This window comes from Trematomus bernacchii, unplaced genomic scaffold (assembly GCF_902827165.1).
Source record: "Trematomus bernacchii unplaced genomic scaffold, fTreBer1.1, whole genome shotgun sequence".
NCBI classification, from domain to species: Eukaryota; Metazoa; Chordata; class Actinopteri; order Perciformes; family Nototheniidae; genus Trematomus; species Trematomus bernacchii.
Genome location: NW_022987547.1, coordinates 9,040,576 through 9,068,202, shown reverse-complemented (window position 1 = coordinate 9,068,202; position 27,627 = coordinate 9,040,576). Strand labels below are relative to the sequence as shown.

The 27,627-nt window shown below is 39.2% G+C and overlaps 2 protein-coding genes across 4 annotated transcripts; both read right to left on the bottom strand.

Moving 5' to 3' along the window:
• Positions 1 to 23: 23 nt before the first annotated feature.
• On the bottom strand, positions 24 to 22,533 carry LOC117476782 (M-phase phosphoprotein 9). 2 transcript variants are annotated; one of them, XM_034123522.1, is made up of 24 exons: positions 22,459 to 22,533; positions 21,114 to 21,379; positions 20,724 to 20,871; positions 19,330 to 19,419; positions 18,740 to 19,248; positions 16,971 to 17,130; positions 16,779 to 16,860; positions 15,993 to 16,096; positions 14,250 to 14,366; positions 13,709 to 14,175; positions 12,933 to 13,082; positions 12,568 to 12,655; positions 11,710 to 11,925; positions 11,386 to 11,433; positions 11,217 to 11,281; positions 9,003 to 9,104; positions 8,288 to 8,512; positions 7,498 to 7,688; positions 5,264 to 5,560; positions 4,097 to 4,217; positions 3,568 to 3,659; positions 2,918 to 3,111; positions 1,796 to 1,864; positions 24 to 924 (listed from the first exon to the last, which is right to left on the bottom strand). In XM_034123522.1, exons 2-24 carry the CDS (start codon positions 21,341 to 21,343, stop codon positions 823 to 825), a joined length of 3,867 nt encoding a protein of 1,288 aa, XP_033979413.1. In that variant the 5' UTR covers positions 21,344 to 21,379; positions 22,459 to 22,533; the 3' UTR covers positions 24 to 822. The 2 variants fall into 2 exon arrangements, with proteins under 2 accessions (XP_033979413.1, XP_033979414.1); XM_034123523.1 differs by having other exon boundaries at positions 7,522 to 7,688.
• A 972-nt stretch (positions 22,534 to 23,505) lies between these two features.
• Positions 23,506 to 27,437, bottom strand: LOC117476781 (cyclin-dependent kinase 2-associated protein 1). Of its 2 annotated transcripts, none has more exons than XM_034123521.1 (4): positions 27,271 to 27,437; positions 25,271 to 25,371; positions 24,668 to 24,794; positions 23,506 to 24,126 (listed from the first exon to the last, which is right to left on the bottom strand). In XM_034123521.1, the coding sequence occupies exons 1-4, from the start codon at positions 27,296 to 27,298 to the stop codon at positions 24,059 to 24,061; spliced, it is 324 nt and encodes a 107-aa protein (XP_033979412.1). In that variant the 5' UTR covers positions 27,299 to 27,437; the 3' UTR covers positions 23,506 to 24,058. The 2 variants fall into 2 exon arrangements, with proteins under 2 accessions (XP_033979412.1, XP_033979411.1); XM_034123520.1 differs by lacking the exon at positions 27,271 to 27,437 and adding an exon at positions 26,641 to 26,796.
• Between the last annotated feature and the right edge of the window lie 190 nt (positions 27,438 to 27,627).

Here is a 27,627-nt window from a genome sequence, read left to right as displayed (position 1 = left end):
AACAGGAACAATGTTACAAGTAGTTATCGAAAAAATCTTAATTTATTGTGCAACAACAATATTATAGTTCCAGTGAAGTTCACGTCTTGTTGAAAACTGCATGGCAAAAGTAAGCAGTGCACAAGATTCCATGCACAAGCATCGATCGAGAAACAACAAAAAATGTGTGTGTCTGTGTGTGTCTGTGTGTGTGTCTGTGTGTACTGAAAGTGTGCTGGTTTGGATTTTACAATGAGCTCCAATACAGAGCGTCCAGTCCTGTAACAAATATGAAACATAAAGCAAGGAAAGTGTCAAGTAGTAATGGAAAGTAAACAAAGCAAAAAGGCGATTTTGATTCAAGTAAACAAATTCTTTTTTCAAGTTTCATACATTTGGCCCAAAGCAAATAGAAAAAAACGAAATAAACATGTTAAAAATGTACGAAAACATAAAACAAACACCTTCGACATCAGAAATGTTCATTGACACATTAATTAAAATGGCAGTCATATTTCCCGAGTGGATGAATGTCTCTGCTGGAAAGTCCTTTTTGATTATTCATTCACATGGCAGATTTAAAAATCTACACCTGAATATGGCAAGTAAAACATATCATATGAATATTTCTGTGACTAAAAAAGTAAACGACTTTACAAATCTGTGCATTTCTAAAAATATACTCCAAAAATGGAAATATCTTTCAGACATATAAAAATATCCCAGAGATATACGTATAAAAAGATGGCGTGGAGTCTTTGTACAGATGGTTTTATGGCACAGGCAGACAATCAGTGCAGTGTATGAAAGTTTCTACACTGTGGTGAGTAAAGACAGACTTTGCTATATGTTGGCAGAGGAGCGGAGGACGTGGAATCTCTTCAGAGTCATGCGGAGAGATCCCAGCTGTCGATTCAGCCTCTCCAGACGGTTCTCTAAGGCCACCTGGGGAGGAGAAAGAGAAGAAAATTAACTACTTGGATGATTGGTTATTAGTTTCATTTATTTATGAAGCAAAAATATAATAAATTATCTGGTTTCTGTTCTTCAAACGGAAAGATTTGCAGCTTTTTAGCCATTTCATTTCATTTCAAACCTTTATTTATCCAGATTGGTCCCTTGAGATCATAGATCTCTTTTTCAAGGGAGACCTGCAAAATGCCATGATCGCAATCTGTTTGTCAGTCCACCACTTTGGTTAAAATATCTCTACAACTTTTGAAGGGATTGCCATAAAAATTAGCTCATACATGTATGGAGTTCAGAGGATGAATACTAATTATTTTGGTGATTCTCTGACTTTTCACTAACCCCATGAATTAAGAATGAAAACAAAGCCCTCGATTGGCAAAAATCCACAAGAGATTTTCACAGTCGTTTCATGATGGGAAACTCAATCGATCATTTAGAAAATATGTTAACAATAACTAATAATAACATTTTGGATCAATCAATCAATCAATCATTGTGTTTGTATATAGTGAACTAATCGTTACAGGTTTGTACTGGGGGAACATTTTATAAAAAATTGTGTAATTTATTCAATACTCGTTTGGTGTATAAAATGTAAAAAGGGAAATACATTTGAAAAATGCTCATTATAATATCCTAGAGCTCAATGTGACCTAAGTGTTTATTTAAAACCCCAAAATATCAAATAATACAATTATATCAAACTAAGAAAAGCAGTCTTCCTCACATTTGAGAAACTTGACAATCAACAATTGGTTAAAAAAAAAGTTATCCACTTAGCCTTTAGCTCTCACTTTAAAAAAACTAAAGTGTTTGAACATGATCAATATATCTGGCGTCTCACCTCATCTAACCGGGTCTGTAGAGTCACTCTCCCTCCGGCTCCAGGCATCCGACTCAAAGCTGCCTCAACCTGCACAACACACACAAGTTGGCATTTAGTACCACAAATAATCCTATTGATGAAACAACCGGGAAAATTACATGTGCTGAATGCTTTCACTTTCACCACACTTTGTGGTGTGTGTGTGTGTGTGTGTGTGTGTGTGTGTGTGTGTGTGTGTGTGTGTGTGTGTGTGTGTGTGTGTGTGTGTGTGTGTGTGTGTGTGTGTGTGTGTGTGTGTGTGTGTGTGTGTGCCCAGATGTCCCTAGGACTAGGACAGAGGAAGGGGGGGGAAAGGGGGGGACATCAACTTTCTAAAAATAGAAGTCATTTAGGAGTGGTGTAAAAACAATAAAGTCCGTGTTACATAAGAGGTCAGCTGAGGATTAGAGTTGCACTGTTAAGGCCTGTGAGTCAGAGATAAAAAGCTCTTTAAACTGAGTAAATGTCCTTTGCGAAAATATGTGATGTAAATGGAACATTTCAAATTCTGTTTTATGAAGTGAACTTTGTTTGGAAAACTCATTACCAAATCTTCTAACTGCTGGAGACAGTGTGGTTCTCCCAGAAAATTCTTTATATTATATTTTGACCATTATTAATTCCTTTCTACAGGATGTTCATAAAGTTTTGCAACAAGTACTTCAGTTAGACATTATATTGAACTGTCTGAGGTACCTGCCATTGGAAAATCATTGGTTTGAGTTTATTAATGATATTTTTAAGAAATAAAAACTTATATCAAGTAGACTGCAACAGGAAAAGAGTTTGAAAAGATAGGAAAGCTTAATTGTTAAAATGTTTTTACCTTTTAATTTGTAAAATGATTTAACATTCAGGTTGATGCATTTAAGTTTGGTTTTCTTTGATCTTGTTATTATTATTATTTGTCCTTATTTTTTTTGCCTGGTACATGTATTTTATCACTTTCTGCTATTGTTTTGTTCAACACAATGCCTCAGATAGATAAGCCTAACTTTTTATACTTTTTATGATTTCGTAACCCTGGTTGAGGAGTGGCTCAACACTGTGTGTGATGATCTGTGAGTCAGCTCCTCTCACAGAGATATAAAAAGCCCTCACCTGCAGTTTCTCCTGCGTCAGCTCGTCTAACAGTTTCTCGGCCTCAGTCAGCGAGTGGAATCTGTCCAGGAGAAACGGAGGCGAGTCCTCGCAGGAGTCCTGCAGCTCGGAGACACCAGAGACCCCCGGCCCCTCCCAGCCCAGCTGGGGGTTTCCCTCCAGAGGGTTACCACTGCCCGAGCACTGCTGCAGGTCTGAGGGAGAGGAGCAGAGTGTGATGTGATCCTCCATGTGAGCAGATATTTACTTTATTTGTATCCACCACATTTATATCAATAACTGTAGAAAACACCGTAAAGTTTATATTGTGTATATTTGGGTTTTGCACTTTATTGATCAAATGTATTGTTTCCCCATTTAGTTTTGTGCACTCTGACCTACTTTGTCCTGCAACAGCAAACAATTTTCCATAAGATACAAATTGTTATATCTCATCATAAACATAACATTTTTCACAAAAACTGAAAATGTATACACTCCTTAAGTAAATTAGATCAATTCCAAAAGACTGGATAAACATTTCAAAGTTGCTCAAATACTTGTTTTGACAGAAATACAAAAATATTAGCATAAAGAAATCGGGCCAACCATAAGAATTTAATTTCTATACCACATTTACTTTTAAAACCACTAGAGCTTGAATAAATTACCATCTTCTCTGTCTGATGAGGAAAACTGGAGTCTCTTCCTGGGACTGCCGTTGTGGAATGAATCACGCCTCGGGTCAACTTCATCATCAGTCCTGTAGACAAAATTAGATTGTTTTCAAAACTGATTTTCTGCAGTGTAATGTAGATAAAAGTCGTCAAGAATCTGCAGTTATGTCTCTGTAACACTGGCTCACTAAGCTGTTTATGGTTCAAGTCATGCTTGGATTGCATTTTAACAAGCAAGGAATTATTTGGCCTGCTTCGGGTTTTTTGTAAGCAAGATGTCTTACATTTTAGCAGGCAGTGTTGCACATTGTCTGACACAAGGGTGGTCATCACTCTCCTGTTGTATTTTAAGCATTAACACAATTTCACGACAGCCAAATTGAGCCAATGAAGAGAGAATTAATAAATGTGCAAAATGTTCTCTGCAATCCATCCAACATTTTGAGATATTATAGCAGTTTTCACTTTGCTTTGATCTCCTAATCTAACTTGCAGAACTGATAACATGTTGTGTGTTGCTCACCTTTTGTGCATTTGTGCCTCTCTTGGCATCAGGTGACCAAAAGCAGTGGAGTAGTTCTCAGAGGGGCAGCGTTTGGGACTGGACTTCGCAGACCTGGGCATCAGTAAAGTTCCTCTCTTGGCTGGATGGAAAAAATAAGAGCATAGCATTAGTTAAAACAATAACTAACCAATACAACATTGAATGAAAAATACATTCACCAGGGGGTTTCAGTAGTTTGAAATGTTTACATTAAAAAGCCTCAAAGTCTCCATCCCTACTACACCATTTTGATGCAAATATTCCAGATCAATGTGTAAAAGGTGATAATGATAAGGGAACATTGTTCCACTGCTTATGGGACTGCCCATATACTAAATCCTTTTGGAAAGATGTTCTGGGCACATTATCAAAAATAATTTCCGCCACATTACCAGAATGCCCAAAACTCTGTATTCTTGGAGTTTTCCCTCTAACTCCCAGACTTAATATCACTAAGAAAAGACTAGTCGTTTTTTCTCTTCTCCAAGCTAAACACACAATAGCTGTCTTTTGGAAAAACCCAGAAAACCCCTCGATCAATCACTGGTTAAAAAATCTCTCTCATTGTTTAGCCTTAGAAAAATTGACATTTGCCATAAAGGGAAAGCCTGAAGCGTTCCATCAAATATGGGGGGAATTCTTGGAGTTTCTGGAAATAAATGTACCTCCTAATTGACCTTGTCCTCTATAATGGTTGGATGTGATGTGGCTACTTGTCTACCGGCTTTGTAACTTGCAATGTTTAAATTACAATATTTACCACATGTCCACTTACGTATATATATATATATATATACGTAAGTGGACATGTGGTAAATATTGTAATTTAAACATATATATATGTATATATGTATATATATATATATATATGTATATATTTCTTTCTTTTTTTTTTCTTTCTTGTATTTTCTTGGATTATGTTTTAGATTTTTCTTTGTGGGATATATACTTGTGCAATGTCTTATGCTGAAAAAACGAAATACCAATAAAAATATTTGTCAAAAAAAAGAAAAAGCCTCCAAATCTAAATGACCTGCACATGAAAATGTCCTCAAAACAACTCTAAAGAAACCTCTAAAAGAGTTCCAGAATACATTGAAACCTAATTGTCCATAATATGTGTATGAAGAGCCTGTGAGGACATACTGGGGGTAGTTGTTGGTTTGTTTCGATGTTCTGGAGGCAGTGAGGAGGATCTGTGGCCGTCTGGAGACAGACTCCTCTGAGCTCTCAGAAGAGCTGCAGCTCTTTTCTTTGCTACTCCTCCTCCTCCTCCTCCTCCTCCTCCTCCTCTTCCTCCTCCTCCTCTTCCTCCTCCTCCTCCTCCTCCTCCGGGCTCAGCTCTGGCTGCTCCTCCAGATTTCCCCCCCTCCCTCTCGGTCTGCAGCACCTCTTTGTGTCTCCGCTCCACTAACCCCACAGTGGTCCTCTGATTGCCGACCCCTGCAGAGAGAAACAGAATTTGGTGAGGTTAAAAAAAAGTATTTTTTTACATGCCTAGAATGGCCTTTATATCTCTGGGGAAATAAAATCACAAATAACAAAAACAAACAAATCAAACATGCAAAATACATAAGACCCACAAGAGGCTATCAGTTTATTTTCTTATGTGTTCATTAAATAAAATAATGTTTGTTTTGTTTGTTAGTCCTTAATTCATTTTGAAGGCATCCCTTCGGGTGTTAGGATAAGGTTAATGGGCATTATTCACATTATTCACTCTTTTCTGACATTTGATGCACATATTCTGACACCCCAGGATTAATTAATTTCTTCTTATCCTTTAATACTTTATACAAGTTTCTATTCGGATGGTTCAGCCATAATTCCGTTAAGAGCAGTGTCTTCTTAAAGGAAAAAAAAATGGTTCTAGTTTATATTAAATCAAATCAAATCAAATCAAGGTTTATTTATAAAGCACATTTAAAACCGATTTTTGGTCGGGCCAAAGTGCTGTACATGTAATCACATAAAAACAAATTTCTATAATCACAATAAAAGACAATAAATTACAACAGATATTTAAAAAAAAACACAGGGAAAAGTCAGGAGTCGTGCTCCGCTCTGACTAGAAGGCCAGAGAGAAGAAGTGCGTCTTAAGAGTAGATTTAAAAACCCCTAGGGTCTGGGCCGACCTCACATGGAGGGGCAGAGTGTTCCAGAGCCTAGGGCCAGCTGCTGCGAAGGCTCGGTGCCCTCGGGTTTTAAGCCTGGTCTTGGGCACTACCAGCAGCAGCTGGTCAGCAGACCTTAAAGCTCTGGCTGGGGTGTAGCGCTGGAGGAGTTCAGTTATATAGGCCGGAGCCAGCCCATTTAGTGCTTTAAAAACAAATAAAAGGAGTTTAAAATCAATTCGGAACCAAATTGGAAGCCAGTGCAGTGAGGCCAGAATTGGGGTGATGTGGTCACGCTTTTTGTGGCCAGTGAGTAGACGTGCAGCTGCGTTTTGGACTAGCTGCAGGCGTTTAATTGACGCCTGGTCCATACCCACGTACAGAGCGTTGCAGTAGTCCAACCTCGAGGTAACAAAGGCATTAATAACCCTTTCAAATTAAAGGGGACCTATCATGCAAAATGCACCTTTGTAAGTCTTTTATACATGAATATGTGTCCCCGGTGTTCCAGGGAACTCACCAAGTGTCAGAAAACACAACCCTCGCTCTTTTCCTCCATACCCAAATCTCTAAAAACGGGGCTGCAACGGATCTGATACAGACTGATCCAGATTTGAAAATAGTCTGACGTCAGTGACGAGGAGCTCCGCCTATATGGCCAACTCTCCACCAATCAGGGGAATGAGAGGTTGCCGTGGCATGGTAACAGCATGGTAACATGACGCTCGTAACTCGGCCCCCTCCTTTGCAGGGGGGCGTGGTCAGCTGCAGCGCATGCAAAGACAGGGGTGGAGGAGAGCAAAATAGAGCGAAATGAGGCATGGCTAAAATGCATGATCTGTTTGGTATTTTGAAAAAGAAATATACCTATATAAGGTATAAATATACCTTATATAGGTATGGCCCTACAATATATTATTCAAATATAGCATGATAGTTCTCCTTTAAGAAACATGTCAGGCTTTGCTGGGATTGACCACTAGAATGTGTCTTGATTCGGTGGCAGCCACTTAATTGCACAATCATGCTACATACTGTACTACAGTATAAAACTGATTGCAGCCATTGTTCCCTTCTTCTCCTGCTGCAGGGAGAAGCCAGACACCTATCCTAAAATGCAACGTATGGAAGGAATATTGCTGTTATGCCCCAAGTGTAATGAGACCTCATTAACACATGTTTAAATTAGAAGTTGGAGGTAATAAGATAGACATGGCGTTTCATTTGGAGCATTTATCAGGGCTTGTGAGTGAGTGTGAGGCATACTGTAGGGGGTGGGGCTGTTCTTACAGGGGGCCCGGCTCTCTGTGGCTCTGGTCTCCTCCAGCTCTATCAGGGCCCTCATCATGGGCGTCAGGGCGGAGGACCCCTCCCTGGGGCCGGACTCCCGCTGACTCTGCTCCTGCTGCCTGTGCTGCTGCTGCAGAGACTGCTCACACTCCGGGGGGGACGCACACCTGCAGAACAAAGAACAGTTGAATCCAGAGGTGGACAAAGTATCTTTACTTAAGTAGAAGCAGTAATACAACAGTGTAGAAATACTCTGTTCAAAGTCAAAGTTGTGCCTCCAAAATGTTACCATGGTTAAAGTATTAAAGTAATAGCACCAAATACATCAAAGTATTAGTACTTATTCCCGCCCAAGGGCCCCTCAGAACAATATTCAGTATATTATATTATTGGATTAAAATGATGCATTGATGATCATCACTTTAATGTTGCAGCGGGTAAAGGTGGAGCTAAAGCACCAAATGGTCAATAAAGTTGATCTTAAACCTTTCAATTCATGATACATTTTCGCTGATTATATTTGTAATATTAGTCTTAATAAGAAATAAATGAAGTGGAGTAAAAAGTGGGATAGAAATGGGGGGTGGAAGTATAAAGTGGCAGGAAATGGAAATACCTAATTTACGAACATCCTCCAAGTACCTCCAAATTGTACTTAAGTGCAGTTCTTGAGTAACGATGCTTAGCAAATGTCCACCACTGCTTAAATGTAGGAACCATGTTTAATAACTTTGGTAGAAAAAACGCTAATACGATAAAAACCTACCTCCAGCTCCCCCCAACTGAAGAGCTCTCCACAGAGCTTCCAGTTCCCGATGATGGATCATTAAATGGATAATGTGACTTCTTGTGGATACTGGATTGGTTGGTTTGAAGGAATGGAGATTTCCTGCCGCTGTTCGGCTGTTCAGAAGGGGATTTCCTGCGCGTGACATCTGGTTCTGCCTTGCCTTTACTCGGGGACATCAGCAGGTCAGGATGGTGGAAGAGACTGTGGAAATGTAAAGAGGAAATTCAAATACAGGCACATACAGCTCAAATGTATCCGTTTTTTCCTTCTTTCCTTCAGTTTGCATTCGTTAAATAGCTGTTTTAGTTCTTGTTAAAAGGAAAGAAGGTCAGTAGAACTAGTTCCCCTCTAAGCTGTCTGTGCTTAATGAACACCAGCTGGAGAATAGGAGACAAAGAAATCTAACTATAGCCTACATAAAATGTGTTGTTACTAGTATTGACCACTCCAGCATCCAACCGGACACCACTGACATTTGCAGCAACATTTACATGTCGTTAAATATGCAGCAGCTGATTTATTAACATGTGTTTTGTTCAATTGCAGGCTTGTGTAGCATCCCAGATGAATTATAATCTAAAAGCATACATTTCTCCCTTTAGGTTCCTATTTGTGTTATAGGCTGATATATAATCAGCCTATAACACCCACTGTAGTAATGCAACAAAAGAGATTGTCAGTACGTGCTTACCCAGCCCCAGAAGGTTGTGTGTTATTGTGGGAAGAGTATCGAGCTCTGGCCTGGTTCTCGTGCTCCAGCTGCTTCACCTGAGACTCCAGTTTGGAGATGACTCTGAGGGGGACAAGCGGAGATAAGACATGGTCACAAGAAATGAAGATGCAGAAAATTGGGAGTCTTTCTCTAGACTACTTTTTAAAAGGGTATGCTAAAAAAATCTAACATGTATTATCAATAATAAAATGTTATTTTTGAAATAAATTAAAGATAATTTGAAGTGTAGTAACAAATGCATTTTTCAGGTATAAATAATTCATGGTTTTAAAGCATCCGGAGGTATTCTTTCTTGTGTCAATTAGACTCCCCAAAAAAATATCTCTCCCTTTTCACAGAGGTAATAGGACCAAAGGCCGACCTTTATCCACACTTTGTCTCCTCTGGGTTATCATACATTCTCTCTGCTGTCATGATCCGGCTCTAATTTGCGTCTCCTGTGAGAGTCTGACAGGCCTTGGTAACAATCTTCTCCTGCAGCATTTGGCGCTCCATTATGAGACTCCATCAGACCCTGAAGCTGGAAATGTTCTCGCATATCTTACTGCTTATTCCATTTTGAGCGCCTAATATCGACTTTGCTTTTTGACTGAAATGCCTGGAGGGATCTTCAGGTCACTACCCAATTTTATGCATCTTTTCTGGGATATATCTTGGGATATATCTTGTCTCTAGAGTCGGCTAAATGTAAGAAGTTCTCATTAAAATGCTGTGCTGGTGACACATGTCTTTTGCATTTTATCTTAGATTTCTCTCGTATCCTTGGTACATTTAAAATATATCTTAATTTTCCAGATTTACTCCCTCTTATTAAAAGACCACATACATATCTCCATCTTTTTTTCTTGCCTTTTCCCTCCAGGTTATTACTTTCAGTCTTTAAGCCCTCCTATGACACCCGTATTGATGTTCTGCGAGCTGTAGCTTGCTATCTGTCCCTGAATCGACTTGACACACTTCATCAATGCAGAGTCCATGGCGCTGCCTCTATTGGTGCCAATTTGCAGGCAGAGCTGAAACTGCGATGGAAAGTTGCTGCGTAGTGTCAGCCGATGCTATTATCTACTTTCGACAGCACAGAGACCATCATTAGACTTTATTGATTCATTCTCTCGATCGCCCGGCTGTCTAACAACCTCCACTGCAGCTCTTTTACAAAACTGCTGGAGCCAGCCAATGACAACGTAATAGACCTGAAACTAATAGCCGTACTACAGCTGCCAAGAGATCGCTCTACATGAAGTTCTTTCTTTGTGTCTGTGTTGTTTGTTTGTGTTTTAACATTATTCAAAAACATCACTACATCTGCTCAAGACAAGATGTGTATTATACATTTGGGTAAGTCTTCAATCAGCAATAAAGAGAGCAACTTTATTTTCCAACTATTCCTTTAAGGTCGTGAGCTTCAGAAAGCTACTACTAAAGTGATTCTATTTTATGCTATATTTCAAAAAAGGTTCTTTTCCAACTCTGACTTCTAGTTCTTGTTATTAGGAACCACATTATAATAGTAGGAGGCTCAATAAATGAAGGGTCTGTTGGGAAAATACTGAATGTACTCTGCAATATCAGAGTAGCACATGATAACAAAGGCCCAACTGTAGCTGTGTACGTAACAGGATGTATGATTACCTAGAAGAAGAACATGACACACTGTTTTAGGCATATGATAGCTATGTGACAACGATTAACATGATGATTCAGCCCCTAGGGAGATAGACATATGACAAGCATGATCATTTCTGACGTGGGTCTTAGCTCACTGAACAAAACATTGAATACGGCTTTGAACCGGTATTCCTGCATCTTGTGACTGTGATACTCCCTGTCTTGTATATAAGTATGTGAAGGACACTGTTCGGGGAACTAGTTGTCCCAAATGCTCTGTATGTGATGACTACTTCCATTCTTGCAAGGATAATAAAAACATGTATCCTGATATTGAAGCTCAAGCTGGTGACGAGTGAGATTTTTCTAACATGGTCACAAATTGAAACTGTTGGCAAAGAGAGCATCTTGTGACCCTTAATTAATAGAGCAACATTTTCAACTCCTATAATTTGATCCCTAATACCAAGAGTTGGTCAAAACCAGAAATAATACACAGAAAACTTACCATTTTAAAATTCATACAACATCTAAATCTAATTTCTTTATAAATGATCCACTCACCTCTTCAGGTCTGATATCTGATCGGTGGCATCGTCAAGTTTGTTCTCCGTTGCCACCAGGTTGCCCTGTAGAGATTGATTGTGATATTGTTTGTCACTGCTGAAATAATGCTTTCAATCAAGATCAAATGATCACAGAGAATGTATATTATCCGTTCCAGATTCATTACCTTCAGTCCCTCGTGCTCCTTCACCAGTGAGTCATATTGTCCAAGCAGCTGAGAGACCAAACAACAGAAACATAAAGAACATCAGTGAGAATACTGATTATTGTATAATAAGGAACAACTTTTTCTTGATGCAGGATCAACCTATTCTCTCCTGATATGTTACCTATTCTCAAGTCATTTGAAAGTGCATCAACAACACTTTATTTATATTACAAATAAATAATTACAAATAGTGGCAAGGTTCCAGTGAAAAGACGAACTTCAGATGTTAGCGAACAATAGTATATCAATGATATTTGTCTCTTTCCCTCAGCTCAGACTCACATCCTGCAGCATGTTGGACTCCCTCTCCTTCCTCGCCTCCCTCTCCTCAGCCTCCCTGCAGGTTTTCAGCAGCTTCTCCTCCAGCTGCCGTACGTGGCTCTTCAGACGGGCTGCAGAGGCGTCCTTCTCTTTGCCCGAGCGTTTGCTTTCTTCCATTCGCTGCTGCAAGGACTTCACAGTAGCAGCCGCGACAGCGTATCGCTCCGGCCATTCTGCCTGAAAACAGAAAGTCACATAGAAAATTAAGGAATGGGGTAATGGTTGGATATTAGTTGAATGCATATGCTTAATATATCAATATTAGACATTGAGATAATTTGGCAGATATTTGTGTAACCAGACATAAAATGAAACTGTATTTGTGTCCAGGTTTTAATAGAGTGCTTAACTTATAAGGTATTAATAATCCATCATCACTGAGCTTTAAAGTAGATGACTTAATTAGGGTCCATGCCACTTACCCCACTTGATTAATTACAGGTTGTTTGCATACTTCAGAGACTTGCGTTTAATGATTTAAAGAGCCGTTTGAGGCACAAATCATATACAAATGTAAGAAAAAAAACATGCAGGAAAGTTTATTTTGACAAGTGTCATCCGTTAATTCAGGTTGTGTGTAATGAGTACTACATCAATTAAAATCTGACAGGTTTCCTTATTTTTTAATTGTGCGTAAATAAATGCATTAATAGCTTTTAGATCCTAATGACACTGTAAATCTGTCATGAAAACTGACCATGTGAAGTTGCTCTGGGTTTTAGTCATTTAAATAATAAATAATAAGAGGTCCTTGCTGAAAGACAGTACCATTTTAAATGAGTTTTTTTAATCCCTAAATAGACATCTGAGGATTGTTACCAGCTTCTTCTCCAGCAGGCTGTTTGTTGCCTCAAGTTCTTGAATTCGACTGGTGGCCTCGGCCAGAGCTTTCTCCAGGTGCCTGCATCTGTCGATAAACAGACAATCACAACAGCACAGAGTTTACAAATAAACGAGTTATAATGTGATGCTGGGGAAATGTGGGGCCCTAAAAGGCTTCATGTGTGTGTCTTGAAATCTAATAACCTTGATTATGAGTTATTTGCATCATAAAAATTAATCAGCACTAAGAAGATTTAATGTAAAATTGCATGTGGCATTTCTTCCTTTATATTTAGATTAAAATGTTACTTTCAGGAATGATCATGAATGCATCATATCAAATGAAATGAATCAATGCACACCTCTCTGCGAGGGCCTGGTTGCTCCTCTCTAAATCCTGGGGCAGATCTCTGAGTTTCAGTTTGTCTCGCAGGATTTGAATCTCAGACTCGTAATACGCCTTCAGATCAGCCACGTGTCGAGAGTGCTTCTCTCTCAGGTTCTGCCGCAGTCTGGGGAGAAAAAAAGAGAAGAGAAGAAGATGAATGAACCCGTTGAGAGTCGATTCATTTGGACTCAAGGACATGAGTAATTAGGATGCTAACTACTTCTTTTAATGAAAAAAACAAAACATTTCTCAAGCTTTGCAGGTCCAGGCTAATGCTTTTTTCAGAACAGGTTACTTTTTAACTTTGTAAATGTTTTTTGACAAGGGCTCAAGGAAGGTAGTTATTGGATATGAAGCATGTGAACATCCCAGAAGAGCAGCAACTGTTTGTCGACTCATTGATTATCAAATCCAGGGGAAAATGTATTACAAAGTATTTTATAATAATCATAATATATTATTGTTGAAGGAATATTTAGTGCAGAAATTGCATAAAGTTACATTTTAAGGCTCTCAAAAATAGATAATTCCAGATTTGTTCTTTTATTTTATATCAGAACTGAAAAATAAGACTTAAAAAGACATCACCTTAACTTTGAGAAACGTGGGATGGACATTTATCCTTATTTAATAGACCAAACAATGAATCCAGAACAATTATTAACAGCTTATTCGTTATGAAACAATGGTTAGTTGCAGCTCTACATCCTAGTATGAACAAACACTGCAACCTGTTGTTGCAGCACTCACAGAGAAAGGACGACAGGATCCTCCAGGGATGAAGCTCTCTCCATGTGTGGAGGCCGCAGAGAAGCACCGGCGGCAGAACGAGGCTTCAGGGTGCTGGTGTGGGTGTTACTACCCTCCTCCTCCTCGCTGGCTAAGGGGGCGCTGGTCCTGCACTGCTGGCTGGATGTGTGTGAGCAGGGCTGGGTCTGATCCTGGGAGGGGAACAGGACGGCCTGGGAAACGTTTCCCCACGGGTTCTGCTGATGAGAGGGGGAAGGCCCGGCAGCTGAAACACTGGAGGTGTCAGAGATGCAGTCTGTGTCTCCAGGGTTGGGACTGTCCACCACCATGCTGTCGGGGGTTACAGGGGTTCCTACTCTGGGGTACACGTGGGGCTGAGCGGCAAAGGAAGGGCTGCTGAAGTGAGAGGGCGAAGTGAAGCCAGACGTACGATCTGACTGCCGCTGGTTAGCAGCTGAGTCCAACACCTAAAGCAACAAAGTGTGGGTTAGTTAGAGACACAGTCAAGGAGTTTACTGATCACTGAAGCTGTGAGACGTACCTGTGGTGACGAAGGACTGGATGTTACAGAGCCTTCCCAGTCTGAACGTTTACCGTCTGTTCTTTGCTTGTTGTTATAGATCTCTTTGAGGGACAGACGAGGCTCCTGAGATGGGGTCTACAAGAAGAAATCAGATTTAGGGGGAGAGGTATAGCAAACCAGCAGCTAGGTACTCAAAACCTTTACATATTGACCAAAATATCAAATTACGTAAAGGTATTGTACCTCTAATGTGTTTTTATACCTAGAAGAAAATCGCTATTTCATTGGTTTGCCAATCACCACCAGCGTTTTTTGTTAAATGCAACATGTGATTGGCCCGATTAACTACTCATAACACGACCCTTAATCAGACCTGCACGTGTGCCCTGGGGCCTCATTTATAAACGTTGCGTACGCTCAAAAGATGGCGTACGCCAGTTTCTAAGCAATCTTTGCGATTTATAAAAAACAAACTTGACGGGAAAATGTGCGGTCCTCCACGCAAACTCTGACCCATCCGTACGCGGTACGCACAAAAACGGGAGAGACGAGAAACTGCGACACCGTTGGCAGAAGGAAGAATGGAGAGAAATATGTGGAAATAATACCATAAATAAAATGTTACCTCTCATTTATCATATATGAAGAATTCATTTTCACAAATTGATTAAAGCCAATCTTAAAATGATTAAACAAACGCCTGTTTGAGACTCCTCAGTGCACACAAAAACATAACTTGGAGAAATAAATAAATACGGATATGTTATTGATCACCCCTCGATTATGTTCTCTTGTTAAGAAATGTATTCTCTAAATGATGCGGTAAGCAGAAGGACAGAATTACTTTAAACTGACGCCGTTTTGCATTTCTATAGGTTGTATAGATACGAGCGTGGTTTTATATACTATCACGTTTAATCATGTTTTGTGCCGTTCGCCAATACTTGATAAGTCGCTCGTAAACCACAGGAGGTATGGAAACTAAGAACACCATATGTGGTAAATTGTACAGCTAATAACACAACACATTTGTTTTATTTCCTTTAACTGGTGGATATAGAGTTGCTGTGGGGGGGGTTGAGATGCACAGGCTGCAGTGGAGACGCTGCGCACAGCTGATTGACAGCTGGAACACAAACTACCAAAAACAAAAAATAATTCAGATCCAGTCGTCATGACTCCACTCCGGAGGGATTCCCCGATCATTTCTTAGAGTTTCTCATCAAGGGGGTGTCTCCTGTCCCCGGCACATCACACTGACACACTGCCTGAGGAAGGCTATGTGTATTTTTTTTGTCATTAACCTTTTTCGGACCACTTATTTATTTATTTTGGTGAAGATCCGACCTCCATGCTGCTACTCTGGTTCAAACTGCATCCACCAAACAATATGATTTATCTCGACCTCCCCAAAATAACCAAAATCTGACTCGGTGTGAGATGTCTTTTTTAGCTGTTCTGTCGTCATTTCCTGCGATCTTCTTCATGCAGTCAGTCAAAATGAATATTAATACGGGGCATTTCTTTGACTATTTATAGGCAAATATGGGCGTTACGTGAAGCCCGCAAAAGCTGCGCCGCATTTTGAGTTGATTGTGATTTATAAAGGGAAACCGGCGTAGGACGTGCGTGCGCAGTGTTTTATAAATCGGAATATTTTGTGCGTATTTATTTGCTTTGTCCTACGTAAGCCACCTTCCCACGTGAAAGTACGCAAAGCTTTATAAATGAGGCCCCAGGTGAATATTAGATTTTACTCACAAGACTAATGGAGGCCTCCTGCAGAAGGAGGTAAGCACCGCTGTCGAAGCTGTCGGGTAGAGGGTGATACAGTTCACTCTCATGCAAACGCCAATAAGTGAGCCCTGAGACAGAGGGAAGAAACAAGTCTGATTCAAGTAGTAGTAGGTATTTTTTTAATTATTTTCTCCTTTTTGGCAGTGATGGCCATCTTAATATGGACCATTTTAAAAAGAGAAATCTAGTGTGATTCTACTTTTTCTTACTGTCAATGAATTACATAGCCACTATAAATGTATCAGCTAACACGTTTTGTCTCTGTAGTAAAGCCTAATATAGCTGATATAATATAGAATGTTTATTCCACAAAAAGTATAGTGACTAGCTGTATTTATATGACTAGGATTTCAGAGAACATTTTTTTTGCTGTTTTAAAAGATTTACATCTTCACTAAGAACTTAATGTATTTGGTACCAAGAGCCACAGACCAAGTCATGAAGCCGAATTCATGGTTTACATTTTTTTCATGGGATTTGTTGACGATAAGAGAAACATATTTGTGAATTTCTTCAGGAAACAATAAAAAAAGGGAATTGATATTATTCCTCCAAATAAAGCCCTCAGTGGCACAACAGTGCCATCGTTCTGTCACTTGTGGTAATTACAACAAGGCTCCATCTTTAACACGTGTAATGTAATGTTATATCCTGTTTTGGTTCATTCTATCACATTCACATTGTCAGTGATTTTTTGACATGGGCCGAGCTTTGATGTTCTGTGTTTTGTCTGAGTCAGGGAATTGTTACCTGATGCCTCAGACAGCAGGCTGTCACTCCTCCTCAGGGGGAAAAAGCTGGACGACAGCCCAGACGATTGTTGCTGCTGAAACTGAGTAAAGATAAGTGGATTAGATTCAGTGGAGGGAAAGTAATCAGACCAGCTACAACAAACACTACCGATGCAGGGATTTTGTATCTGGTTCCACTTGTGAGTTGTACCTGCTCCTGGAAGTCTGAGCTCTCCAGAGGGATTTGTTTGTGGGCTTCTCTGTGCGGCTGCTCCTGGTACTCAAAGATTTGGGATGAAGCTTGTTCTGCTTTGCTCTTCTTGGGCCTGCGTTTCTGCCTCTGGGCCCAGGAGGTCAAAGGCTGGCTGGTGCTGCCAATAGAAGAGGTTGTGTTTAGTATAGATATCATTTCTCAGTTTAAATGTTGCCTAAATCTAAACAGTGTTTATGTAGGTTTTATTAAGTTATATTTAGGACTTTTTTGTTATTTTTAATTCCAAAAGGAATGTTGTCATACAGGCCAAAGTGTGGGGATATAACAGACAACCCTTAAGGAAAATATGTGCAATATCTTGGTGTTGCGCAACATACAATATTCCTGGGTATAGGTTCTGGTGTATATTGATTTGTGTGCATGAGCGTCGCAGCCATTATATGAGGGTGGGACAAGTCCCCCCACCTTTTAAAATGATTAGTTTAGACCCCGCCCCAACTTTTACTATGCGGAAAGTCCGTGCATCGGTCTATCCACTCGCCGCTCTTTGTAGAGCGCTGTGTCAGTGCTTCACTATCAAATCCATTCCACTTGCTTATTGTGAGAATGCCCAAATCAATGAAACTCCGTACCATGTTTTCACTGCTATTTTGTACCAAGGCAGATTCTCAGAGCCGTACACATGAGCCGTACACATGCTGCGTTTTTTGTGTAGCTGTGTCTTTAGTTAAGTCAAATTATGCGCGCCACAGTTTCCCCGCTGCGAGGCTCCGGCGCTAACAGTTCACGAGCATGCTCCACTAGCACTCGGATATAAGGCGCTGTTATTAAAGAGGTGGAGGGAGAGTCCTCTCCTGTCAGACTGAGAGGCTGATAACTACAGCTCAGTGAGGTAAAGGACTCTCTGAGGGTTTAGATAGTTCACTTTAGTCTAAGTAGTGGGTCTCAAACGGTTTGGTAATCATTTATGTAAACAAGTATTTCCAAGGCACACTTTTATATGATCATTATAAAAAACAAGAGAATAACAGGTATGAAATAATTCCAACTCATACTATAGGACAGTAACACAAAAATACAGGTTAAAAGGGGAGTGATTTGTAAAATATGCATAAAGAAAAAGTAAATCTGTTTACAGTTCTGTTTCATATGGGTATTGTTGAGAGATGTATCCATAGATGTAGTCCCTAATGTTGCTCTCAAAGTGCAGCAGATTGATGCTTTTAACTTCAATATTTAAAAAAATCATCTTCCCGAGGGAGCATGGCCCCGGACCCCCCTAGAGGAGGTGAGGTCCACCACCTGCCCATACCCCCTGTCAAATTGTCCCACCCACATTGAGGATGCTTCCTACGCCCATGTTTGTGTGTGTGCTCCTGAATGTGAACTAGTTTGATCCTATATGTATAGAGAGGTTGGGTTCTGCTTCATCACCTGCATTCTTTCCAATGACAAAAAATAAAGGATATTAAAAGGCTTATGTTTTCTTATATTATCTTAATTAATTCAAAGTTCTTATATACAAGAAAGAATATAACTATGCATTTTTAAAGATGGTTCTTACTAAAAAAAAACTGATAAAAACGTCCAACTAACATTATTGCTAATGTCGCGCTAGATACAAATATTTAAAACAACCATACAAAACCCTTAAAGGCCTTTTTTTGAAGAGACTGAATTGAATGCTTTTAAAGACTTTTCAGTGTCTGTAAATATGATGTCGTAAGAAGTTGTGGTTAGTCTGTCTAAAGAAAACCTCAACTTACCCAGAGTTGTTCTGCTGGTAGAGTGATGGATTAGTTTCATCCACTCCGAGAGCCATCACATGAGTAAAATCCTGCTGACCCCCAATCAAAGTAGTCTCTGTGTATTCTATAAAGTTAAGGGACAAATGATGCTTGTCTCTCCCTTGAACACCGTCCTCATCTTCCCCCGGAGACCCTGCAGGTTCCAGAGCTGTGTCCCATGCAGACAGAGTCCCGTACCCGCTGCTGAGCACTGTGGTCGCCCGCTCCCCCTCCTGGTTGGCGGTCTGTGATCTCTGGAGTGGAGGTGAGGGGGAGCTAAAAGTGGTAAGGGCTGGGGCTGCCAGGCTGTTATTGTCACTGGCCACATTTTTGGAGAATGTGCAGCCACTGGAGATGAGGGGGGACATATAATCCTTTTTGTTTGGGGTAGTTTTGGTCATCGAAGTTAGAGAGAACTCTGTGTGTGGCTGGAGGCTGGCCTGGCGGTTCTGGAGCTGAACCAGAGCTTTGATTTCATCCTGAATCAACTGGGAAAAGAATATCATGGTTTACTGCATGAACAAACATTTTTATTCCATAGTAAGTAACTAAGACTAACGCAGACCTACCTGTATTTGGCACTGGTATTGTTCTTGCTGAGCGAGTATTTGCTCTTGGTATTGCTTCTCAACCAGCTGAAACAGATGCAACCATCGGCCCTGTAGTAGAAAAAAAGAGAATTTAATGTCATGCAGAATCACTTCTCACAGCAGGACTTGCTACAACAGTTGTGACACACCCATAACATTTTTTTTTTTTTTAAATCAATTAAATTGTTTTACATACAGTTATCTCATCGGGATGTTTGACCTTCACTGTGCAGAATGACGTATGAGCAGAGTTTGTTCTCACTGAGCTAATTTTATATATGAACTTAAGATGTGTACTAAAACGTATGGATTTTTTAAATGACGACAAGTTTGGAGGGAGATTTTCTCCAGTATGCAACTTACAAGAATACTTAGCATTCAACCAGAAGTTAAATGCAAAGTATTGAAAACATGAATGCACATACATTTACTGAGAATGGATTTTACAGGGAAGTATGAGACATCTTGCAGTTCAAGTTTTGAAGTGAATTTGCATTTTCAAAGATTATGGATTTTCAATTAGGAAAAAAAGAAGGAGACGCAATTTGAAGATCTTTAATGAGGTATAATAACTTCTTAAAATCTTATTTCCAAGTGTTTTCGTCTTAAAATATGTCTGGAGGGTATAATTGAACTGTTGTAATGATACAATATGCCGCTTTTTTGATCACATGTGTAGTGCGCATAGCCACAAGAGTCAGCAGGGACCATCTGGGTGTAGCCTGTATGTGTGGACATGTTCATGTATGCAGACCTGCAATGCCGAACCATGTGCATGGCCTACTTCCTACCTACTATATATATAGTACATGGCAAATATATATTAGCTCAGCTGACAGATACATTTATTAAAACAGCATTAACGATGTTAGTAAATCTATGTAAATCCAATGAGCAGAGCTGATCTGCATAAAACATAAAAGATGTGATTCTGAAACTAAACTATTCTGCATACAGATTGCATGTACATCAAACAATAGCTCTCTAGAAATGTAGGAAAGAGCCTTTTAATTAAGAGAAAATTGTGTTTTTTTTTACCAGGTATGTAATCTAAAAGGCTGATGAACTATGCAGTGAAATGTATTTATGTTGTAGCGCATCACAGTTGTCTCTTCACTGCAAATCACATCCGGTGTCTGAAAAGATCAGCTGCAGTGTGGTGCTGTGTCTTTTCTTTACTGTCAGGTGTGATCCACGCAAAAAATAAAAGTGACAGCTCAGAAATTAGGCTGCCAGCTGCCAAATGCAGAGCACAAGAACTGCCACAGCAGCTAACCCCATCTTCTCTTTCAACATCATGAGTGTTCATTTTCACTCTCATTTCCACATTGTGGAATAACTATTTCCTTTCAGACTCTGTGGTATTTTCCTACCTCACAATCCTTCCAGATCTCAGGGTCGGTTTCTCCGCTGCTTTGGATCTCCTGCACCAAAACCCTGAGGGTCTCAAGAGAGCTTGGGTTGATGAATGGGAGGCTCTTCCCCTGCTCAAATGCTTCCTCTGTGCTCAGACACAAACTCCTGCAATAGAGTTATATTATATGAAAATCAAATACTTTAGTTAAGTACTGTAATAAATGTGCAAGAAAGATCTATATTATCGCATTACTGGAAAATTGCATTCCTCATTAGATAAATGAGAGAGTATATTTAAATTCCCTGCTGCTAAAGACATATACTGGCCACTGTTTCATATTGTATCTCTGGTCAAAGACACTAGAGACTTTGTTCCATATACAGTAAGATGTTTACAGTTACTGCACCTGATCTTGTTGCATGCTGGTGTGATGTCCATGCTCTCCACAGTGCCTCCTGTTGTTTGGGAGGTTGTGTGTCTGTCCTCTGAGACGGCCAGCCCAGAGGCTGATGTTCCCTCAGAGGACACCAAAGAGGTCTCACTCTCCTTACCCAGATCCCCATCAGCACTGGCATGGCAATGGCTCAAAGCCCCCGAGGTGGACGCATCCTCAGAGATACTGTCATCTGTGGACATGTTTATGGGCCCATGCAGAGGGGGTCAGTCTGACAGCTGGAAACCAAGAGAGGGGGAAACAAGAAGCAGTCAGACATGTGATGTGGAAATCCACACACCTGTTTGCTTGCACTAAAATAAACACTTGTATACATCTATGGAGAACAGATAATTATACCACTATGGGGGTAACTGGGTGTTAACGATCCATCACTTAAACTGTGTACTCTGTGCAATGATAATATTGTTGTATCTACTTGATTTGGATTGTTTGCAAAACAAAAACAAAGCAGCAATAACACAACACAAACAAATAAGCAAGATGTGCAGGTGACATTTAAATTAAAAAAACCTAGAGGTTAACAGAAGGCATCTAACCTAAAAATGCATTATAAGCTAATACAAAAGTAGAATAATCAACAAAAGTAAACACACATCACACAGAGGATCAAAAGGAAAATATTATGTAATAATCTTATCTAATAGAACTGTAACAACAACAAGCAGCTGTTTAAAACCCAGCTATTATAGCTCATTATAACTCAATCCATGTCAAATGTCTAACTATACATCTGATGTCAACATTAAAGAATTAAACAAAACCTTAACACAAATATACAAGATGTGTAAATGATTTACATTAGCATCTACGATTTTTCTCTGTCTAGCATGAACTGTTATTCCTGTGTGACTAGCATCTTGTCTGGACTGGTCATGTTTAATTGAATTTAGCACCATCAACACTATCAACAAGACACAGACAGACAGCTATAATTAGCCATGCAGCAGCGGTTTAAACAATTAAACAATGCCATCTACATTAGCTTCCTTAGCTACGGTGTCAACCAGCAAGCACCGATGTTGCAGCCCGTTAAAGTTGCCTGTCAACTCTGGGGGAGGTTGGGTGAGTTATCTAGCTAACATGCTAACTACAACTACCTAACACTGACAGGCAATTGGTTAGCTAGCTAGCTAGCTAGCTAAGTTGAGCTAAGTTGGTTTATTACAGGTTTGTAAGGAGAGCGTAGGCAAGCTGGACAGCGCCAGTAGCATTATAACACACACACAACGAAATACAAATATTATTTTATAGAAGAAATAATGGCGCAGATAGATAAAATAATAGTTGACGTTACCCGTTGACTTGTATCATCGTTTCATCCATATTTCTGTGTGAGTAGACGAGACAGCTAGCTGGTTCCTGGTTGGCTACTGCACTGCAGTGATCTGTGGCTGCTGTAACGTTCACAGCCTGCAACGCCATTGGTCAATCCGTAATCAAAATGACAGAGCAGTTATTGGTCGTTCCTCTCATTCTGTGTTTCTATTGGTTGTTAGGGGGAAGAGGTATACACATGTTGGGACAAAAGCTGACACAGAAGAAAAACTACTGTCACAGTTTCTATTGTTTTTTTAATTTATTTTTTGAGCTACTTCTACTTTAATAGTTCCGTTTTATATACCACTACATGTCAGAGAAAAATATTCAACTTTTTGAACCATTATATTTATATTATGCGTGTAATTACTGGTAAGCTCAGTTTTAGATTTTTTTTATGAACTAAATTGAATATCATTATTTTATACTAATTAAAATTAAATGATTTGATTTTGTAAGAAAACCTGTGGCCCTTCAATCCGAAACCTTGTGCACTTTTACTTTTAATGCCAGAATATTGGGTTCCATCACGCTAGTGTGTAATCCTGATTTCCACCACTATTATGTCCTACAGAAAGCCCTACAAAATTATATATATATATATATATATATATATATATAGATAGTTTTGTTTTTTGGACCCCAGGCCTATCTGTCAACAGTTCACTCGTTAATATTTTAACAGTTGTCTTTACATTGTCAGTTTAAAAAAATAATGAAATGAACTGCTTTTATGTAGCGCTTTTATCCAAGTTTCCTATTAGTCGTACATTTACACACAATAATGGCATCAAGCTACCATGTAAGAAGCTGGCCTAAACATGGAGACCAATTGAGAGTCATTATCTTAATTAAGAAGCAAGTCAGATGAAGAATGTCCACAGAAGAAAAGAGAAAAATCCCTGTGGCTTCTTATTTGTCCCCTTTCTTGACCACTATAATAAAAAGTTGGGTAGACATAAGAGATCATCAAAACTGGATGACGAGTGTCTGAAATGCACTGAATCATACAATGACAACTATATTGAAAATACAATTTATTACACGGAGTAATAAATACATACAAAGATGCAAGTAACAGCATTTTCCTTTTTTATAATACCAAAACCAACCTCAACACGAATGAACCGATGCATTTGGCACATTTCTGCCCCTCACTCACTTACAGTCGTGTGTGTTATAAGGGTCTGAAAAACAGACCAAAATACTATCAAAAAACAAGTCTTTCCATCTACCCCTGTACAAGCCATGCGCCGTCTACAATTAACCCCCGGGCCTGTTCACATGCACAAATCAATGTTTTAAATATGAAGTCAAAACTAAGATCCCAAAAGTGGGGCATAAAAACACATATGAATGAATTCCACTAACCCACACATGATTTAAATGATCCTCCAGAACCCTCAGGAGTCATGAATTGTGTTATTGTATTTTTTTTTTTTCTCAAGGAGCTTGCTTTTCCCATCCTTTGTTCATTTACTTCCTCTTTTCCAAGGAAGTGCCATGCAAGTTTTTTATTTTTTATTTCACGAGACGCACTGTTAGTTCTTCTTGCAGGGAGGAATGTCTGTTGGCAGCTAGGACCTCGCATTTCTCTCCGTCTCTGACAAACATTCACGCACCAACCCTCTGGCATGGATTATTCCTTTTAAGAAAGACAAATACAATTTAAATTAACAAACTGTAATATACTGTAAGTTTTGCACTCTAATTGTTCTACATTTCAGGCAATGAAAGAAGATGAATTCAGAACATTTATTTCAGTAAAAGTAGTAATATCACACTGTGAAAATACTCCAATACAAGTAAAAATCCTGCACCCTTACTTAAGCAGAAGTATTGTTAGCTAAATATACTTGAAGAGTAGAGTAGTCATTTTTGCAGTAAAATGTTCCCTTCCAGTGTTTTACAATATATAAATAAATATAATTTGTTTGGATTATTATTGCTGAATGAATGTGTACGTCAAATGTTACTCATGTAGATGTTTATAGTTGTGCTAATTTTGAATACTTTATAAACTGTTGAGTTGTTTAATCTTCAGCAATGCGTTATATTGTATAAACTAGTCATGTTTGTAACGTTAGTTTCCTATCCATGTCTTTGAGATGCTAATAATGAACTGTTAACCAAAGAATTTTGACTTGAGTAAAAGTACTTAGTTTAATTTCAAGGTTAACTGTTACCTCTTTTCAGTCTCTCCATTGCACTCTTGCTTCCGGCATATGTGGGCCTGATCTCCTTCCCAAGCTCTTCGATGATGGCCAGCAGCTCTGCATATTTGTTCTGAGGCACTTGGCTGCCACTGGAGCCCTGAGGTTAGAGCAAACAGAAAAAGATAAGCCAGGTTCAACACATTTCACATCGATTTTGGTATGCGGAAGGTAGCAAGATCACAAATAAGTGACGCAAAATGTAAGAACTTACAAAAAGGAGGTCTATTTTAAGGAAAGGAATATGTCATTACAATAATCCTTTGAAAACCATCTAAGAGCAAGAAAAAAACAGGCGAGCATAGACACGTTTGCAATATCTCATTAAATTAACATTTTCTCACCAATTATTATTGAAAAAGCAATTAAAAGTAACATCTTGAATTTCACAAATCAAGATCAGTTTACTAGTCATGTATTGTACTAGTCTACCTTGGAAACAGTTGTATGTATTTTTTGCTTCAACTGACCATTATCTGTCTTTTGCAAGTACCCTACTAATGGAAGTTTATAACATTCCTTTAAATAGGAAGTCAATGAAGTGAAATATATGTGACAATCAGATCAGCAGTTTACCTGTGAGAATCCCAGAGACGGAGGTCCAAAGTCGCTCAGAAGCGGCCTGTAGGACTGCAACGTGGCCAGGTTAGCTGCTGAGGGAGACTGGAGGCTCCCAACTGTTCAAAAATCACAAAAGGGCATCAGATATACAGCATACATTGTTGTCATTGTTGTTAAGATAAGATAAGATGGACAATAACATCAGAAAATAGTTAAAGACACCCTTGACATTTGACCAAAAACTTAAATCAGACCTTCAGATTCGTTTTGTCTAATTTATTAATGTATTTTGTGGGCATAAAATAACATGTTTCTGCATTGATAATAATAATATTAATCTAAAAGTTAAATATATGACAGTGTTACAAAGAGAGAAAACATGTAAGCAGTGGTGGATGAAGCATTTCGATAGTGAGGTAAAGGTAGCCTACTATACTACATATTAAACTTACGTTGTTACTAGAATAAGTCCTGCATTCAAACTCTAAAAGTTCTCATTATGAATTTTAGAAACACATGTATTACATCGTTAGATAATAAATATTGCTGCAATAATTTGTACATTCCTCTAATTTTTAAGCTGGAAAAGGATGAGCTCATTTAAATTACTTGATGTACTGCTGGGTCTTTTTACGTACAATAACACATCATACAAAGTACAACTTCATTTATATTTGAATAAATATTCTCACGCTGTCAATAAAATAAAAATGACTATATCTGACTCCAAGATGCATTGAAGTCAATGATAATGAGGTGCCTACTTTCACATTACATTCATAATATTTAATGAGTAAGATACTGAATGCAGGAGTATTTATTTAAATGTGATAATATTCCCACTAAAGTAAAACATCGAAATACTTAATTCCACCAGAGTCTAGGCATGTTTTGTCCTCCGCCCTCGCCGCTCCCCTGCTGCTTTGTTTGGCTGCAATAATCATCCTCCAACGCGAGATGTCCTCGAAGAGTCATAAAATAATTCAGAGGCAGATCAATCAGCAGCTCCGACCGAGGAGCATCATGGAGGAAACGGAACAAGGCTGGCTCAAGAAGACACAAGTGATACATTTTTGTCACCGTGAAACGGCACCCACCCGGCGGGACTAGGACCCCGGACGACGGTTAACGGCATTTTAGGAACCGTCGCCTCGTCGTTTCTCACGTTAACCGTCTTTCTCAGCGGCTGATAGCACGGATGGCGCTCTTTTACATTAGTAATAATGGCGGATATGAATTAGCCTAGCTCCCAGGATCTGACCCTATATATATAACTGGACAAAAACTACAGACACGGTCTTTCTCCAGGTATTCTCCGAGACCCTGAATTTAACACTCGATTTAACGGACGGATACTTTGATTTTCCACCATTTTTTCTCCTTACCCTGGTTCCCAGAAGTTCCCGGAATGTGCTGATGGACATTGGGTTTATAAGACATTCCCAAAGACATTGTAAATTAAAGAAATAAAAATGACCCGAAATTCAGTGAAGCGTCTGTCTCTCACTTTTTGTTTACAACAGCGGCACCGGCAAATATGGCCGTCACTTTATATTGACACCCACTATGCTTTCTTACACTGCTACTATCCATTGCGGGTTATCAAGAAAAACGGTTTAATTGTGATTTCGACGATAAAGCGACGGATTTCACCCGCCGTTTCACACACATTTAGCACGTTTTACTCTACATCAATCGGGAAGACTACTTTAAAAGACTACTTTAAAATACACTTTTAAAACACTTTATTACATTTAGGGATGTTTAAAAAGGTAACATGTTAAGTATGTTTGTACTTTTTCCATCACATTTTAAGTGTTCTTTTGGATTTTACACCACATTTAGAGACAAACCCCAATGTTTAAAAGCAAGATAACTAACTTCGTGTATGTTTATTTGATTTAAGGTTACATTTAACATTTACGCAGATTAGTTAGGTGAGTAAACGCTTTTTGTTTTAGGTAAATATGAACACGTTTTCTCTGAAATGAGAAAACGAGCTTGTTTGCAGGTACCTGTCTTTGTCTGTGGGAGCGCATCCATTGTTTCGTAGAGTGAATCTGTAGAGCTTTTACATTAAGAAAAACGAAAAGAAGAATTTGAGTTTATAAAGGATCCACTCATATTTTAAAGGAGTGTAGCTGTGTATCCTCTCCTCTTCCACACAGATGCCTCAGTAGTATGTCCCACCAGGCTCTTTTGACCACATGGTTGGACACACAAGCACAAGGTTTAGCCCAATCCTGGCCCACAGTCATGACCTCTGACCCCAGAGAAGCAGTGGGATGTCCCCTAACAAATGAATAGATAACAATGGGTGAGGAGTTGGTGCTTTCCTTTCTATTTATCATGTCATACTGATCCTAAAGTTA